An 18501-nucleotide genomic window follows, 5' to 3' on the forward strand; every position below is an offset into this window, starting at 1 on the left:
TATCAGTACAAACTGAAGTTAGGGTAAAATAAAAAATCAAGACAGGCAGACCAACAGGTCTCTAGCATAAAAGGATAAAATACACTGAGTGGCTTCCACTAAGTTTACTCCCCTCAGTTACTCGCCTCCCTGCAGATCTCCTCTTCACAGGTCTGGCTTAACGCGGGGCTCCTACTTCATTCATTTGAGACACAGGACCACCGTCCTCCAAATCCTGATGAGAACCCAACGCAGGCCTCCCAGCCCTGTTCTCTTACCTCTCTTCTATGTCAATGGGAGTCACAGCGTCCAAAAGTCAGCACGGGCTTTCTCTCAAGCCACCCGACCAGAAGCGTGCTGTCCTTGGACAAGGGCACCGCCGTGCACTATACTGGTCATTCCCCATCCACAGACAACTGGGTTTGGGGTTCGACATTTTGACAACGTGTACAAATCTTAAGTCCTTGGAAGTGTTTATTAAGAAGCTGGGACTGGTTAGCTGGGAAAATAATTATGGGAACTGGCTTCGGGTACATGAAGGGGAAATAAAGTAAGCTGATTCAATGAAGCTCCCAAGTCCAGACCCAGAACAAACCGGGGGCAAGGAGGAGGGGAATTATACATCAACACAGAGGCTCAATACAGAAATAAACTTTTTAGCAGTGTGGGTGGTAGGGATTCTCAAAATCACCAAGTGGCCAAGAAAAGGCTCACACGCCAAGCAGTGCTTTTAAAATTTATTCAGCTAAAAACTTCATAATTCCTCGTACCTTCTCTTATACAAAGCTTAGCACACTTTAAGGGCCTTGAGCCAAAAGTCAAGAACGAGGAGATAAACAAGAATGCCAACTCTTTAAGGTAACCTTTATACAGACAACCTCCCTGTTGTCTGTTTCAGACACAAATCTCCTTGTAAATATTTCTGAATGGGATCAGATCTATTAATGATTTAGGGACCATTTCCAATGGCAGTCGTAAATACAATCAGGTTGCTGGAACCAGCAATAAACTTTAAAGAAAGGTCTCACCTGGAAAAATGCATTCAAACAAATAAATGAGGGGGCTGAAATGAGAAGGAAAGCAAAGAGGAGATGAAAAAGGATGGGGGATGGTGATGATCAAAAGCAGCGCTATTTTAAAATACAAGCATGTGAATTTGTGCCCTCAAAAAGCTCCGAAGGCTGCACAAGGCATTCTTCATTTAGTGCATAATTGTAAACAAAATAGAGTCCTTCCCTACATGGTACACTGTTAACTAACCTACCCTGGGTATTGACTGACCTTAGATGGGGAATGAGAAAATTAAATGGCAGGCCTATTGGTGGGTTATTGGGAGGTAGGGATAAATACATTACGATTTTCTGTTTAAAGTGCTTACAGCAAAAGGTGGCTTTTAAAAAGAAAATACTGTAAAACTCTGACTTCAACAGTTTCTCTCCACTTCATCAAGTTTCAGATGCTAAAATTTCATGACAATTCAAAGGGGATAATTTTTGATGTCAGTTTTGACTACATTCAGGAAACATAATCACACATGTAAGCTTTTAGTCAGTAGCAGCCAACACTCCCCTCCTCAGGGAGAGGCGCAAATACGTCCCCCCTTTGCAGTTGATGGCAAACTTAGGACTGGTTAGGACATCACAAAAAGACAAACATTTTAGTTCTCTTTGCCATGTGAAGATAGATGAAAGAAGAGTTCAAAGACCCTAAAATGTCGAGCTAGTCAAAAATTTAAATCCAGATCAGAGAAAATAAAACTAAATATGAGTATAGCATTTTCTCAGTATTTGGCACTACTTTCGTAGGCTCAGACTCCTAATAAAAAGCATGCCAACTGCACCACACCCAGAAGAGAAAACTAATACCCTCTTTGTGTGATCCAATTTTACTTTTTTCCTGTCTTCCTCCACCTCTGATTGAAAGAGCCAAAATGCCTACTCCCCACACTATCACAGGAAACAAAGCCAGGGAACTCCATCTAAAGTGAAGGATGTCAAATTGTCAAGCAAGCCAAGCAGGATGTCAAAGGTCATGCCTCGTGTGTAACCACACAAAAATACTACTAAATATATTTATAGCCAGAATGAGTTACTGTAAGTGCAAAAGCTGTAACCTGGTGAAAAAAGGCAGAAGGGACATTAAACTCAAAAGGGTTTAAGCCTACAGAGGGGAGCTGTCCCGGTTGACTTTCAAGTTCATTTGCACAATAAATGTGGTCTGACAAGTCATTATGCTCTTCTCGGTGGGCCCGTGAGCTGGCAGTGTGCCCCTTGCAGGTCTGCAGAAAGGTGGCTGCTGGCTTGTTTCAGGCCTGAGGAACAAGACAACAGTCCAGGGGAGCAGGGACAGCTCATCAGCAGAGGTGAGCTTGTCTGCAAAAGGCAGGTGGAGGACTTGAAACTCTGCTTAGTAAAATTCAATGTAATTTTTCTCAGTGAGTCCCTCAAACAGTCTCAGCAAGCCACCCAGAAATGAGTTTAATGGGGCACATGATTTAAGGGGTTGGGGGTTCCAATCCCAAGGGTGGATTCAGAGTCAAGGATCACAAAGCCTTCAGTCATGAAAGGAATCCCTCTGAAACGGTTTAAGTTTTCGTGTTCTCCTTCCTTACTTCTTCCTCCCAGTGCTCTTTTAAGAGTGATTTGAAACACAAATGGAGGTGGGGAGTGTAAATGAGGCATAATTGGCGGCCCTGAGTTGTCAACTGCAGTGCAATCGATCTCAGCTCTAAGACTTCCAGGACTGAATGTGTTTTCCCTTTTCTCTTCTTGGCTTTCACACATAAATACAGGCAGAGGTAATGGGTAGTCTAAGGACACAGCCATCAGCAGCTTGTCTTTGATTAAAATGTCTCCATAATTTCATCACAAAAGAAATTAAGCAGGAATTCCTTCTAGGAACACATTCAGCATTTCAAGTGACTCAAGACAGTTTACAGTATTAGATAGGAGCACATGGCACAATAATCAGTATTTTTAATTTTTTTCGTAGAAATATAATTTAGAAGGCAAGCAATCAGGAAGTAGTAAGGTCTGAAACTGACTGACTTCAAGCATGCACCCTCCTATTGTTCGTGGAGAAAAAACTACTCAGCATAAATATGAGCTGCCTCCATATCAATATCACTATTCCCTCCACTTTATTCTCTATCCCCTACCCTTCAGCTCAAAATAAAGCAATCACACCAAGGAATGCAAGGCACAGACTTAATATTCATACTACTCACCAAATGGCTTGTAACTCAACTCAGCTGAATAGATAATACTGACTAGAGTCAGACACCACAGTGAGAAATTCAGGCTGAAAAGACCATGAATAAGGGCAATCTCTGAAAGGATGGTGACAGACAGGGAGACTAGCCCTCCAGCACAAGGACCCACCTAAACCCTGAAGCGTGGGCAGAGGAATTCTGGAAGCTTCTGATAATCATGCTTCTAAAATTTTATTTAATAAAGTGATTTCTGCATTAAAAAAAATGTTCTTGGTACAATTCATTATCAAAAGTATCAAAAGGCATTTCAAGAAATATAGAGCACTTTAAGGAAACACCTCAAGAATACTGGAATATAATATTACAGGGCTACAACAGAGCAGGGGGATCACAGGTGGAGAAGTACTCATTACAGAAACAAAAAAAAGAGAACGTAAATGGCATCAAAATGTGCCTCATTACAGGAATTTCTAACTCTAGAAAATTTCTTTCTTTGGCATTAATTTTTTAATTATCCCACGTATTTCAGAAGATAATAAAAACAACAATAAAAACCATTACAGTGACCCTCTTCTAAAACAGGTCACCAAATACTGTGCTTAACATCAACGTTCCATCATAACCTGAAAGCCTGCACGTTAATGCAAATGCACATAATAAATATAAACCCAGGCCCTACGTTAAGTAATTCTACTCCAGGAATTCTAAAGGGTTCAGGAAATCACTCTGGGTAACAAGAGTCGGAGTACAGGAATCTTTCACATTCAGTGCATGCAAATGTCACAACGGGCCACCAAAGAGAAAATTAAATTCCAAAAGGCTGAGGGAGAGAGACCAATACAGTCGCACAGATTATAGAGAACTCTCTCAGTCCTGAGGGTCCACAGGATTCTTTCATATTCATTGCATGTAAATTTCATGATGGCATGCATATCTACCCATCCAGAGAAAAAAGCTTTACCTTCAAGTTTAGAGAGGTCCAGCCAGCTAGGTTATCGGGTATATAAACAACCTCAGCTGATATTTACAAGTTCAGCAAGTTCCCCTTGGCTACCTCCCTCTCTGACCCCTTCAAGGCTGGCCTTGCAGAGCAGACAGGTGATGCAACGCCTGCCTTTAAGGTGGCTGGGTGTCTCCAGTATTCAAATCACAGTATTGGCGGGCTGAAACCTGACAAGGAACCCTCGCTGGTGTGACAAATTGATGATCTGGCAAATTAAACATTATAGAGTAAAGAACATCTCAAATGCACCTATCTCGCTGCAACCCTACACTAAAGAATAACTGCAAAAATTCATGTCAAAATAGGAGTGCGATGAAATCCACTGTCTCAAGAATCTGCCAAAATAAGACCCTCTGGCTAAACCATATGCAAACCATTTCCTTTTACCTTGCTTCCAAACAACCAAACTGTCTGAGGTATGAAATATATTTACTGCTATAGACCATTTCCAGATATTTATGTGGTTATTTTATTTTTTTTAGCTTTGAAGGGCACACAATATTAACAAGTCTAGGAATTAACGTAATTCAATTTTTTATCTCTCCAAATTGGACTTGAAATTCAAATGCATTTCTTTTCAGGTAGACCCCTTCACTCTTACCCTCAGCATCACTAAAAACATACACCTCATTCTGTGGGCAGGCACTTCTCATTCAGACAAGACAGGTCTTCCCTCAAGACACCTACATGGCAGGCTTCTGAGGCATGATATTGGTGGAGGAAAGCACTTATTTTTTAATTAAAATAGGAAGAGTGATATGGGAGGGGGGCAGTGCAAAGAGACAAAGCTAAGTGCCTCCTTCTCCTCTTCCTCCTTCCTTCACTAGGCAGGCCTCTGTCTTGGCTTGAGTCCAAATAAGAAGGGGTTAATCATGCTCTTTGAGACTTTTTTACTGCAGGTACAAAACACAACCACTGAGGTCCCCTCCCCCTTCCTGAAATCAGGTTCCTTTAGCTACTTTCAAATTTTTAACTCAGCAAACCAATAATGTAGGCCCCTCACTAGCAGTGCAAAGGCAAGCTGTGTAACAATTCAGGGTCACAGCTGCAAACAGAAAAACATTTCTCCTCAAACCCTGACTGTGTGTTCCTGCTTTGCAACAAGTCCTGTCCGACTCTTTGCAACCGTGTGTGTGGACTGCAACGTGCCAGGCTCCTCTGTCCAGGGATTTCCCAAGCAAGAATACTGGGTTGTCATTTCCTACTCCAGGGGATCTTCCCAACCCCGGGACTGAACCCACATCTCCTGCATTGGTAGGCGGGTTCTTTACCACTGAGCCACCTGGTCCGGATTCTTATCAAATCTCTAATAAAAGGAAAGATTCATAAAACCATGACCCATTTTCTAGATTCAGAAGGAAAGGCAATTGAGAAATAGCCTTCATCAAAACAGCCTTCATTTGACTTCATCAAATGAAGGAAAAACAAATGGACACAGGCCACCAGCTCTGCCAACCCTCTTTCTCAGGACAGCTTTGGTTTAATCAGGTGAGCTGGACAGCATCTCCAAAGCTGTTAAGATCACGGGGTTTAGTTCTAGGATCAGGTCTCTCACTTCAGCCACACAAAGAACGATGCTACAATTAAGACAAATATCATCTAGGGGAGAAAATTAATCAAGGCAGAAAAAGACTTTCTTTTTAGGTCTAAGACCAATGCAGAGATTACAGAACCAAGTCACAATAACAAAGGTGGCAGCTTGGGCATCTCCATGCATGTGGCTGGCAAGGGTTCAAGAAGAGCAGGACCTGTCGGAGGCAAGAGCACATGCCAGGTCACAGGCACACACCCATTGGCCAAGTGCTTTGGAGGTGACATTCTCTTCTCAAAAGACGGTAGTGCCACCCACGATCACTAAGAATTGAAGAATTCATATCACTTGGTGTCAGCAGGAACGGCCCACCGTGGAAGAAATGACCTGTCAACCCACAGACCTCAGCAATGACTTCTGACTCTCTGCCCAGAGGGAGATGTTTTACCTCTCTCTCTGCTTACAGAATGAAAGACCAAAGACCTGGCCAGCAATTTTCACCCTCACTCTATCTACAGAAGTTGAGAAGGGGAAAAAAATTAAGACGACCAATCGTTTCCTGGTTGCTTCTAACTAGGTGACCCGGACAGCGTTAGCAATCACACAAGAGGGATGAGCTGCTGTGCTGTGAAAGCTATTTCATCCAGGTGGACGGTAACTTACTCATTTAACAAAACATCATGGTGGTGAACTGTGTGGTCTATTTCTGTCCCCCTCCCAGCAGCAGGGTACCTTCTGAATAAAGTGCTGTCTGCTACTATAAGTATAAACACACAAGTAAAACTGCTTCCTATATTTCTTCAATACCTGTCATTTCTTAAATGGCTAATAAGCTTTACTATATCTGTATGTCTGCCTTTTGATATGCCAGAGGTTTTACTGTATAAACCTTTTAGGTCACCAAAAGGCTAGTCAGACTCACTCCAAGTATTCTGAATTCATGCAGTTATGTCTACCTTCCTGACATCAATTTTTGGTTTAGTCTATCTAAATTTAACCTCCTCTGGATCTCTTGTAACACCTCCTTATAACCTTCTTCATCCCGTACTTGGGTTAGTGGATAAAGATATAATATAATGAGAAAGTTATTAAGGATATCTAATATTTAGCTAATACGAGAACTGACATTTAAACTGTAAAGCAACATAACTTCCACTCATAATTGCTGCAGGTTTATTAAAGACTGCTAACTTCAAGGTTTCTCATTAAAAAAAAAAAAAAAAACAGAATTACACTCAATCATCTTTCTTTGAATCACTCTGTCCCCAGGACACTGGGCATGAAAGTTGATTTTAAAGGACAAACCAAGCAAAAAAGTGAAACATTTTATAAATCTCTACTAGTCACATGAAGTTGATTCTGTTCCACGCATTACCAAATTCTGTACATCAGTTTTAAATCAAATGCAGCGCTCTCTTTAAATCGCATTCCATGGGCCTCTATATTTACACGAGAGCATGTTTCTGAGAAATTGTATTTAGAAAACTAAAAATGTAAGCATATTTTCAAAATTTCTTAAATTACAAAAACAATGATACAATCTCATAGAAAATTTTGGTTTATATTATTTTTATAATGTATGTAAAGTCCAAGTTCAGTCTGACAGTAGGCTCTGCTTCCTATACTTTTCAAACCTCCCCTATGTGCAGCATATATCCATCTCACAGAGAAACTGTGCTTCCCTATTTTCATGCCCTTATGAATGCCAACCCATCATTCCAAAACTAAATTTTAACAACTAAAATTGATGGGAAGATGGATGTGCCAACGCACAAATATATGATAAAGCAAGTACAATAAAATGACAGAAGTAGAAACTAGATGGTAGGCAGACGAGTGTTCAGCAGAGAATATTTTATAACGAAATCTTGGGAGAATAACATTCCATTTTCAAGGTCCACCTCAATGGCCAACCCAGAACTCCACTTTTCTCAAAAGCACTTAACCATGCTACCATGTATCATAATTAATACATGTCACATCTCACCTCCCTACAGGATCCACTTCTGAATCATTTTTCTATCAATCAAATGCCTCTTACAATAATCATTCAACAAATGGGAAGAAAATACTTTGACTACAGACTGAAAATAATCACTGTTCTTTAGCTGTACTACTAATAAAATTATCCTCATGAGAATAATTGCAGATTTAGCTTTCCAATTTTATTGGGCCTAATACCGAAACTAGCTCACTTTTCTTTCTTTTGGTTACAGCAAAGCTACATGAGGATAGATGGGGGATGGTGGGGGAGAGGTGACCCAAATGCCTTCCAAGTGGCAAGAATAACTCAACCAAGACTCAGTACTTTCAGCACTTGGCCCACAAGTCCATAAACCATAGACAGACTGACTGGAGTAAACGGGGATGCCAGTGAAAAAACAAAAATTTTTTTTTAAAGGTTGAACCATATGAAATCACCAATGTACAAATAAGCATTTTCATGTTTCTTGTGTTCTATATAAAACTACCAAAATTTAAAAAAAGTAGTAATTATCTTTGAAGACTTTCTGTGCCACTGACTTGAATATTGTTAGTCCTTATTGGTAATTAACAAAAAGGGAGACTCCATCAACACTGGAGTACATTTGTACACAGAGTATCCATTGAAATAACAAGGCTTTATCCCTCGGACACACCAAACTAAACACTTTCAAGTTCATCTGGTCCTCTCTGATTCACAACTGAGTAACAATCTACCAACTTCAGACCTCTGTGCGCACCAGGGCAGGTGGGGGGTCTGGGCAAGTCTTTGCAAACTGTTACTATGAAGGCACACCTTGAACTGCAGAAGCAGGGCTGATCCGCTCCTTCAATGTGGAGCGCAACAGCAAACTCCTTTGCTCTCTCCCATCACCATGGGGTTTACACAGCCTTTCTAAGAGGATCCCAGGAAGCCCCAAAGTTATGGCGGACAAAGACAAAAAAAAAAAAAAAATCAAACCAGCAGAGTCAATTCCCATCATGCCAGGGTACTGGGTCATTTCCAAGGGCAGAGGGTTCCAGAAAAATGCAAACAGTTCAGGCTTCCCAAAGAAATTCCAGGCTAACACAGACAGCTGTTCTCTTAGAAAGTCACCCAGAACTACAGTTTAGGAGCTTGGATCAAGAGGTTAGAGAACAAGGGCAAGCAAAACGTTGAGGCCCTCCCTATCAGGGGTTCTAAGCAACCACTGAGTATTCACTTCTCCCTCCCCATTTCATGTGTGTGTGTGTGTGTGGTGTGTGTGTCTGTGTGTGTGTGTGTGGTGTGTGTCTGTGTGTGTGTGTGTGTGCGCGGTGTGGTCTGTGTGTGTCTGTATGTGTGTCTGTGTGTGTGCGTGCGCACGCGCCCCTGGGCGTGCACACGCACGCTCAGTGGCTCAGTCATGTCCGACTCTTTGCAACACTATGGACTATAGCCCACCAGGCTCCTCTGTCCATGGGATTCTCCAGGCAAGAATACTGGTGTGGGTTGCCATGCCCTCCTCCAGGAGATCTTCTGGATCTAGGGATTGAAACCACATTTTTTGCACTGGCAGGCAGACTCTTTGCCACTGCCCCACCTGGGAAGCAACCACTTAAAAGATCCCCGTGCAGTGCATGATAGCTGGCAATACTTGTGCCCATTACCAATGCCATAGCCTTTCAGTAACGGGGGTATGTGTGTGTAGAATCTCAACAAACGTTACCATTTCCTAAAGTTTCCATGAGACATAAGAATTAAAAATGCCTTCTTTCCAGTATTCACATGTTTGTCACTTAAAAATAAAAAGCTGAATATCATTCAGAAATAGAAGCCACCCCTCCCGCCGCATCTCCCCAAGGATTTACCAGAAGACCAGAAGTAAAATAAAAATGAAGCTCTTAGGAGGGGCAATTAAATATTCATATTTGACATCTATTTGGGAACTTCTGAACAAAACATCTCAGCCACAGACATGGTCACATCAGGCCCACATAACTTTCAGCCTATAGCAAATAAGACATCACACTTTGCTGCATTAGCCCCTTTCCCAACTTTCTTTCCTCATGCTCCTTTCCTCAAACACATATATTGAGATTTTCACCTGACTGTAAAAAAGGTTTTCTTTAAGGTTAATTTCAATAATCCTCACAGGATTCTGTCAAATATAACTGTGCAGTAAGAAAGCAGCCATCAAACCTGCCATGGAATTTCTGTGGCTAAATTACTCACCTGCAGACTGAAAGCCCTTAGAATAGAATAGATAAGAATTTTTAAACATTATGAGAAAATGCACCATTAGGTCACAGAACAAATTAAAGAGACTTCTTTCCAAAATAAAGACTATCTCAGGTAGCTCATAGTAAAACAATTTTAACAACTGTTAGCTCTTACTGTTGAAGTAAGCTATTAACCTATATTAACTGTTCCAAATAATTTCAAAACAAAAACAAAACACAGAGCCAGAACTCACAATATTACTTCCCAAGCTCTAGAAAACTTTCTGTATGGGAAGAGAAAAAACAAAAAACAGATCACAGAAACGAAGTTTCTCTATTTATAAATACTGTACATGGTTTAAAAGATCCCGGGTTTTCCAAAAGTCTCAGCTTCCACTTTGCGTGTAGCCTTACGACAGCTCTAAGCAATATTCAAACAAGTATAGAGACCATTCCTACAAATACAAATGCATATCCCACAAATACAACCAGTCTTTAAGGAACTAAAAGTTTCTGAACTTTTCAACAGCTTTCCAACTATTCTGTCCTATGCAAATCACTTTCAAATTCTCAGGCAGGCCTCAGGAAGTAAAGCACAACAAACTATATTTAATTAAATATTCTATCTAATTCCCTACAGTAAATCACAGGAAATAACTTAGTTCCAAAGCAGCCTCTCCTAAAGCAGTCAAGTTTGGGTTGAATTGCATCTTAGAATTGAATTTTTTTTCAAGCTAAAAGTCATAGTAAAATTTCTCCTTTTTATGAATCTTTAAAACACAGCAAGTCTTTCAGATCTGAGAGTGAAACCTGGTTTTAACAAGTAACTCATTTTTATCAAAACTCCAACCAGAAGACGAGTTATGAGTTAGAAAACACTTCAGGTTGTTTCTTTTCTTCTTAAAATACCCTTTTACTCAAAGTGAAAATGCACTTGCTGTAATCTGACTTGCACCAACTGACTGATACACCTGAAACATTTCCTCACTTGAGAATGGCAGCCTGCTCCCTCCCAAAGCCCATGAGGTTTCTACTCAGAGCTGCTACTGCTGGGAGCTGCCACTGGGCCTCTAATTCTGGACCAATAATTCTTACTAACATTTAACAGATCTTCCAGATCTAAGCAGTTCATTTTTTTTTTTTAATTATAATTGCATTTGGGAAAAAAAAATTAAAACAAGTAAGAACCTAATATAAATGGCTGGGGGGGGGGTGATTTTAGCCTTAGAATCTTTTATTTTTAAAGCACTTAAAAAAAAACTAAAAACATTTAATTTATATTCCTCGTTTAAGAATGTCTTAAGGCCACATGAGAGGAGAAACTAAAAATAATTCCCAAACTTTGCCTTCCCCATCTTTAAAGAAAGGCACTCCAACAAGCTGAAGTAGGCTGTATCCATTTCCAAGGACATGCAAAAACGGTGTTAAGTACATACTGTACTCTGAATGATTTTAAAAAAAGGCTTTTTTAATGGCAAATGCTTTATAAGAGCTCAAGTAGAATTGATAAATAAGTCAACTATTTAAATTCGAACGTTAAAGTAAAACTGAATTTGGCAGACATCCTCTATTTTCTAACATAAAAGAATATACACTGCGCATAAAGTACAGAGGCTCTTTTCCTTTTAGAAGCACTTGATAAAATTGCATGTAATGCCTAGTAATGAATGAGATTTTATGTGAGGCTTTTACTCTAAAAAACACTTCGGAAGAAATAAGATCCTGGCTCCTTCTCCACTAGTTTCAATAGATGTGATTAACTTAACCTTTCCGACACACATTAACCACTGGGATGACACTATATAAAACAACCTTGGTGTAACAAGAGCGCAGCAAAGAAAAATACTACGCTGTACAGTCCAGTTGAAGAGGGAGGAAGAAGTCTAGATCAACTACAGAACCTTCACATCCATCCTTCCACCTGTGACACGGAGAAACTGCCAGAATCTGGAAGCCGCAGGGCAGACGGAAGGCCGGTTAGCCTCCCCTGAGCCCGCCCTCCAGAGCACCCCAGGGCCTTCTCCTCCTCTCGGTAGGGATGAACCTGCCCCCTCCTGGGTCTCTCCAGGTGGGTATCTGTCTTTCTCTCTCCAGAAAGGAAAAAAGGGCCAGAGGCACTTCATCTACAGGGTCTCCATCGAGGGAGGTGGTCCCTGCGGTTCCCTAGATTCGAACCTCCACTCCAACTCCCCCAAAACACTGGTCTCGAAGCCCCCTGCCATGCCTCTCGGATCTGCACCTCCATGCTAAGACGGAAAAGCAACAAAGGACACATGTTCCCAGCCCCGGTCATCCAGGGGAGCCTCACTGTGCCTAATTAAAGGCCTTGAACCTAGGGCGAGGCCAAGTTTGCGGGGCACTTCCTGGCGCGGAGAAGCGCTGGCCTCGCCGCCCCGCGGCCCGGGCCCGGCGGCGCGCACGGCCAGACCGCGCTGGCCCTTTAAAGGCGCAAGCTTCCTGCGCCCGCGGCCCCTCCCTCGCCGTCGCCAGCTCCCGCCCCCGCCGAGGGTCACACTTGAACTTTAGCTCGCCCCGCGAGGCCCGGCGCCGGCGCTGCGCCGGCGGTGGCCGCCCCTTCGCACGTGTCGGAGGCGCTACCTCTGGCTGGGCGCGCCCGGCCCCCGGCACTCGAGGCCACTCCGAAACGCAATCAAAACAAAACAAAATGCACGCCGGCCTACCAAAACCCTGCGGTCAGCCCCACAAGCCTCCCGGCTGGCGCCCTGCCGGTCCCCTCCACCTGCAGCTCCGTCCCCGGGCGGCGGGGCTCTGAGGCCCCCATCGCCGCGCCCTCCTCCGCCCCGCGCTGCGGAAACGGCTCCGCGGGGCGTCCTGGGGCTTGGGGGTGGGGGACCCGCGCCGCGTGGGCGGCGGGGAGCCGCCCTCACCCCCGACGTCCTGGGGGATGGGGGTGGGGGGAATATGAGCAGCGGCTGGAGTCCACGCGAGCCGAGGGGGAGCAGCTCCCAGTGAACCCCCCGCCCCACCCCTCTTTCACGGGCGAACTTTTCTGGCCGCTCGGAGGTCCACTTCTTGGCGTCCTTTCTCCCCGCTTTGGTCCCAGCGAGCCCCTTCCCGGTCCCGCTCCAACTCTCACTAGAGCGCTCGCACACACACTCATTTCTGTCCCCCACCCCCCGACGGGTCCCGGGCAAGCCCACGACCCACCTCTGCCACTCTCGCCCTCACCCTGCACGCGCTGCCCGCGTGCCTTGCACTTTCAGCCCCAAGCGAACTTGTACCGGCGGGCCCCCGGCCCCCGTCCTCCTCCTCCTCCGCCGCGACCTCAGGCGAAGGCCGGCTCCCCCGGACACCCACCCACCCCTCCCGCTCCCGCCGTGCGCCCGGAGGCCGCTCACCTTCCAGCCCGCCGAGCTGTTGCTGTCGCCCTTATCCTTGAAGTAGGGCACGCTCTTGACCATCCACTCGTAGATCTGCGACAGCGTGAGCCGCTTCTCCGCCGAGCTCTCGATGGCCTTGGTGATGAGGTCGGCGTAAGACAGGTTGCCCCACGCGTTGCGGCGGGACGAGCTGCTCTTGCGCGGCTGCCCCGCGAGCGGCCCGGCGGCAGCGGCGGCCGCGGCGGGAGGCACGGGCGGGTGCTGCGACAGCGGGCCGGGCGGCGGGGGCTGCGGCGGCGCCGGGTGCAGGCAGCCCGCCTCCGGGCCCTGGAAGTCGCCGCACAGCCCCCCGGTGGCGGCAGCTGCGGCCGCCGCCGCCGCCGCTGCCACCGCCGCAGCCGCCGCCGCAGCCGCCGCCACGGAGCCGGGCGCCTGCTGGAAGTCCCCGCTCTCCTCCAGCAGGCTCAGGTTGCTTATGAAGTCGGCGTTGACAGCGGCCGCCGAGGCCGAGGGCAGGCCCGCGGCGCCGTCGGGGTTCGCCGCCGCGCCGCCCGACGGCGCCGGGCTGGAGGTGGCCGAGTTGGACTGGCTAAACTCCGGCCGGGGCAGCGGCCAGGTGCACGAGCGCGGCCGGGGCAGCGGCTCGAAGTCCGGGTCGATCTCCACCACCTGGGGCGCTTCGGCCATGGTGACACCCCCACCCTTCCCCCAGCCGCGGGACTTGCCCAGAAGTGAGAAAAGCGCAGCACCGGGCAGCGGGGGCGCCGAGGGGAGAGAGGGCCCCGAGAGCCGGTCCGAGATCTGCGGGAAGGGGTGAGGTCGGTGCAGCGAGCGGACGAAAACCGGGAGGGAGGCGCGGCGGCGGCGGAGTGGAAGTGCGAGCCCAGAACTTAACTTCACGGCTCCGTCCGCATCTAGGAGCCTCCGGGTCCGCTGAACTGACGGGACGGCAGGCCAGAGTCGTCGGGGCTCCGACAGCGCTGGCGTCGCGCTCCCCGCCGAACGAAGGACGGACGGACGGACGCCGCGGGTCGCTCGCTCTCCCCGGGCGGGCGCGACCGCGGCGCTGCTGCCTGTTGAATGCGGCGGCGGCGGCAGCAGCTGCAGCGACTACGCGGCCGCCCCGACTTACGGGATCTGCCGCCGCCCCCCGCCGGCGGCGGCAGCGGCGCGCGCGCCGGCCCGCCCCTGACGGACGGCCCCTGCGACCAATGAGAGCGCGGCGGCGGCGCCCGGATCGCCAATGGGCGCCGGCCTGGGCGGGGCTCGGTTTTCTACGGGGAGGTGGCAGTGGGTTGGTGGGGGTAGTGGGGTGTTTTTCTATTTGACATGCACACTCTCCCTCGCTCGCTAGCTCGCTCTCTCTGGTTTTTTTTTTTTTTTTTGGCTCTCTGTTATTATTTTCTGGTAATTCTCGAGTGTTTCTATGAGTCTCTCGCCCTCTCAGTGTTTTGATTGCTAGGAGGCAAACCAACGTGGAGGCGGCGGCGACACTTTGTTTACTACCGAGGAGCCCAGCCGAGTACTCAGGAAGCCGGAGTGGAGCGAGCCGCCCGCCTCGCCTCGACCTGCGCTCGGGAGCCCGCAGCTGGGCCGGGCGGCGGCCGGGGACGCTCGGCGCTCAGGGGGCCGCCGGGGCGGGGGGCGGCGGGCGGAGGCGGCCTCGTCGGAGTTCTGCTCACTCGCCCCCTCTCGACTCCGCCCACGGTTTCTCTGCAGAGAAACGTGGGCAAGTCGGTGGGTTTTGTTTTTGTTTGGTTTAGTTGGGTGTTGTTTTTTTTTTCCTTTTCCTGCGATGTGTCGAGTTCTCCGGCCCCGGGCGCGGGCCGCACACACGCTTGTCCCCAGTCCCGCGCGGGGCCGCGGCTCTCACGGCCGAGTCGGCGCGGAGGACCCAGCCGCCGCCGCCGCGCCGGGAACCCACCTGTCCGCACCCGCGAGCTGAGCCTCGGCGGTCGGTGTAGACGGGTCGGGGGGCGCCGGTGGCCAGCCAAGCCGCCCCGAGCCGGGTTCACTCCATTCTTGACCTAAGACTAGAAATGAGGGAAGGGAGGCTCGGCGCCGGCCAAAGACAGTTGCTCATGCACACGCACCCTCAGACCCGAAGGCAGCCTCAACCCTCGTGCCCTCCGTGGGAACCTGTTCCCCTGGGCGGGAACCTCAGATTGTCCACTGAGTCAGTCCGGGACGACGGGGAAGGCGGGGTCAGAGGAGAGCATTTAGGGAGAGCCTTGTCACTTTATTACTTACTTACACTAAGTTCGATTGTTTGCTTGTCATTGCTTTGCTGTTTAGAATGCAAGTGCTGAGACGTTGAGAAGTGAAAACCTAACAGGGGACAAACCAAAGGCTTGGGGCGCAGCCCTGCCCCACTCCCAGGTGTTGCTTTAGGCTGCTTGTCCCGCGTGTCAATCACCGCCCCCTCCCATCCCACCCCACCTCGCTCCATCTGGGCTCTAGGTCCAGGCTGTCCTGCCAAGATCAGTGGGGGCCAAAGGAAGACAATGGCCCTTGTGTCTCAGGGAGCAGAAGAAATACTTGTCAAGTTTTGTTTTGCTTTTTTTAGAAGGAATATGGAAGGCATTTCCTTTCAGAGAGATGGGATCACTGAAGATGTGAGACTGACGGTAGAGTTTTAAATATCTTTGTCCAAAACGACAGCTTCCAATCCACCACCACCACCCCACCCCCCGGCAAAAAAAAAAAAAAACTATGACAGTTCTTCAATTGAAAAAAGTGGCATCTAAAGCAAAGGAGGCCTCGTTTAGAAAAGTTCGTAAAGACTTAGAGAAAGATTTGGTCCTCGTTGACATTCTCACCCTTCCAAACTCCGATTGCTTCATAATCCGATTATCACAACAGCTTCCCACTGATACTGGGGGTGGATGGGGGTCGTGAGCCTGATGGGTTGAAAATAGGGTTGGTTCCCACCCGCCTCCTATGGTCTCTGCCTTTACTATCAAATTGAGACTGTTCCGGCCTCCTCAGCCAGCCGCTAGAGGACCTCAGTAACCCAGATGATGAGCCGAAAGGAAGGCGGTAGTGTACAACCGCTGCTACCCTCTACCTTTCCGACTACGCTTTGTACAGGCAGCCCCCATTCAGACGACCGCACCCTACAGATAGGCGGTGCCCAAGTGGATCATGCTTGGCAAAGGAAGCCAACTGCAAATCTGTCCTTGCCTTCATTTCAATTCCGGTTTTTCAGGACCTCAACTGGAGGAAGGTTATTTGGTTAAGGGAGTTTTCTTACAGACTTTCTCCCCAGATCCTTGAAATCTTCTGAGCTATCCTGCCCATTCTTTAACTGACAAATTCGCTTTTCTTTGGTCTATCCTGAGTACCTACAGCACCAATGTTCCTGCCACATGGTTACAAAAAATTAAAAATATCTATTTATAGCTGCCTACCATATCAGTTTACCCACCCTTGCTGGAGGACTTTCGCTTGTTTCTACTCTTGAGGGATCACAAAGTGTTCTGTAATCTCATAGACCTAAGAGATGTTGCATATGTGCAAGTACATCCACGGGTGGAATGTCCAGAAAGGTCAGTGGGGTCAGCAGTCAAGTGCATTTGTAATTCTGAGACACTGCCAAATTGCCTGCCATTATGGGTGTATCAGGATGAACTTTCTTTTCGGCTAGACTTAGAGGATGTTAAAGTTCGAAGAAAATCTGGAGATCATCCTAGTGGTTAGGCACCACACAATGAACTGAGATACAGCAAAGTGAACTGATTTGCCCAAGTTCACATAAGTGACAGTGATGCTGTCAGGGTTAGAGTTTCAATTTCCTGCTTTCCCATCAATAATCTCAGTACCTGCAGATAGAAAATTATAAATACCACATAATACCAATGTGGGCTTCCCTGGTGGTTCAGACGGTAAAGAATCCTCCTGCAATGCAGGAGACCTGGGTTGGATCCCTGGGTTGGGAAGATCCCCTGGAGAAGGGCATGGCAACCCACTCCAGCATTCCTGCCTGGCGAGTCCCACGAACAGAGGAGCCTGGTGGGCTACAGTCCATGGGATCGCAAAGAGCTGGGCACGACTGAGCAACTGAGCACAGCTCAACCCCAAGGTATCGATAATCACAATAAAACTTTATGGTGTATTTCTCAGTCGATCGCAGAGATTTTAGTAATTTTACTTAGATGAAATTACTGAGCTGGAAGTTTTGATTTAAAAGATTTTTAAAAAGCAGACACACAAAAAATATAGTAAGATAAAAAGATTAGGAGTTTTGTGTGGTTTTTTTTTTTCAGTCAAAACATGTAAATGTTTTCTTTGAAGGATGGCAAAGGATTTAGGTTGGCACTAGTACTTCTTAAGAGAAAAAGGTTTATTTATTTTCTCCTTCAGTATTTTTTCTATGGTAGCTGTTTGCTTTGAAGGCTTTTTCTAACGATTCTCACTTCTTAATCAGTAAGTGTGGAATCATTATCATTGGTGCATGTGGCCAAACTGGGAAGAAAAACATTTTATGTCAGGTAAGGACAATTAAGATGAAAAAGGAAGTTTATGCTCACAAAGTCCATCTCACAAACCATAGTGATATTCTTTCCTCTGCCACTTTTCAGAGTAATTATTACATCATCCTTGACAGGAAGACTGAGGGGTGGTTTCCTTTGATCAATTCCCAGGCAGAAATTCCTATTTACCCCTCACCACCATCACATTGATCTCTGGTTTAAATTCTTACTTGTCAAAATAGGTAATTTAAGTCCAATTTAATGAGTAAAAAGCTTGGATGCTTATTCTTCTTAAGTGGATGGCACTTAACTTCATACTCCACCTTCTCTTCCCCAGAATTGCTCATTTTCAATATTTTCTCTGAATCATTAGGATACACTGCTATCAACTAAAAACAGTCTTTCTTCCATTTGCCCATAGAAAATAATCACCTGAAAAAGCACAACTTTGGCTTCTTAAACCCTTGTCCTGAAACCTGGCCTACAGCAAATATCAGAAGTGGTCATTCATTTTTCTTGAATAATTCTCTTTGGATTTTCTTATTCATTCAACAAATATTTATAGAACACCTACTATGTACAGGCTTGGTGCCATGTGTCTGAATACCCTGTTTAAATGGCAAATTCTTTGAGGTCAGAAAAGAGTGAGTGAGTGAAAGTCACTCAGTTCAGTTCAGTTCAGTCGCTCACTCGTGTCCGACTCTTTGCGACCCCATGAATCACAGCAGGCCAGGCCTCCCTGTCCATCACCAACTCCCGGAGTTCACTCAAACTCACGTCCATAGAGTCAGTGATTCCAT

The 18501-nt window shown here is 46.7% G+C and overlaps 1 protein-coding gene across 1 annotated transcript in view; it reads right to left on the bottom strand.

The window, feature by feature from the left end:
- The window catches only part of FOXO1 (forkhead box O1), a 94053-nt gene extending 79686 nt beyond the window's left edge, over nt 1-14367 (bottom strand). Inside the window, exon 1 of the mRNA XM_055426196.2 lies at nt 13248-14367. Within this exon, the coding sequence (XP_055282171.1) occupies nt 13248-13916 (669 nt within the window). The 5' untranslated portion in view covers nt 13917-14367. The remainder of the gene's footprint in view (nt 1-13247) is intronic.
- Nucleotides 14368-18501: the final 4134 nt, after the last annotated feature.

This window comes from Moschus berezovskii, chromosome 13 (genome assembly GCF_049115385.1).
Source record: "Moschus berezovskii isolate FMDL1 chromosome 13, NW_MosBer_1.0, whole genome shotgun sequence".
Lineage (NCBI taxonomy): Eukaryota > Metazoa > Chordata > Mammalia > Artiodactyla > Moschidae > Moschus > Moschus berezovskii.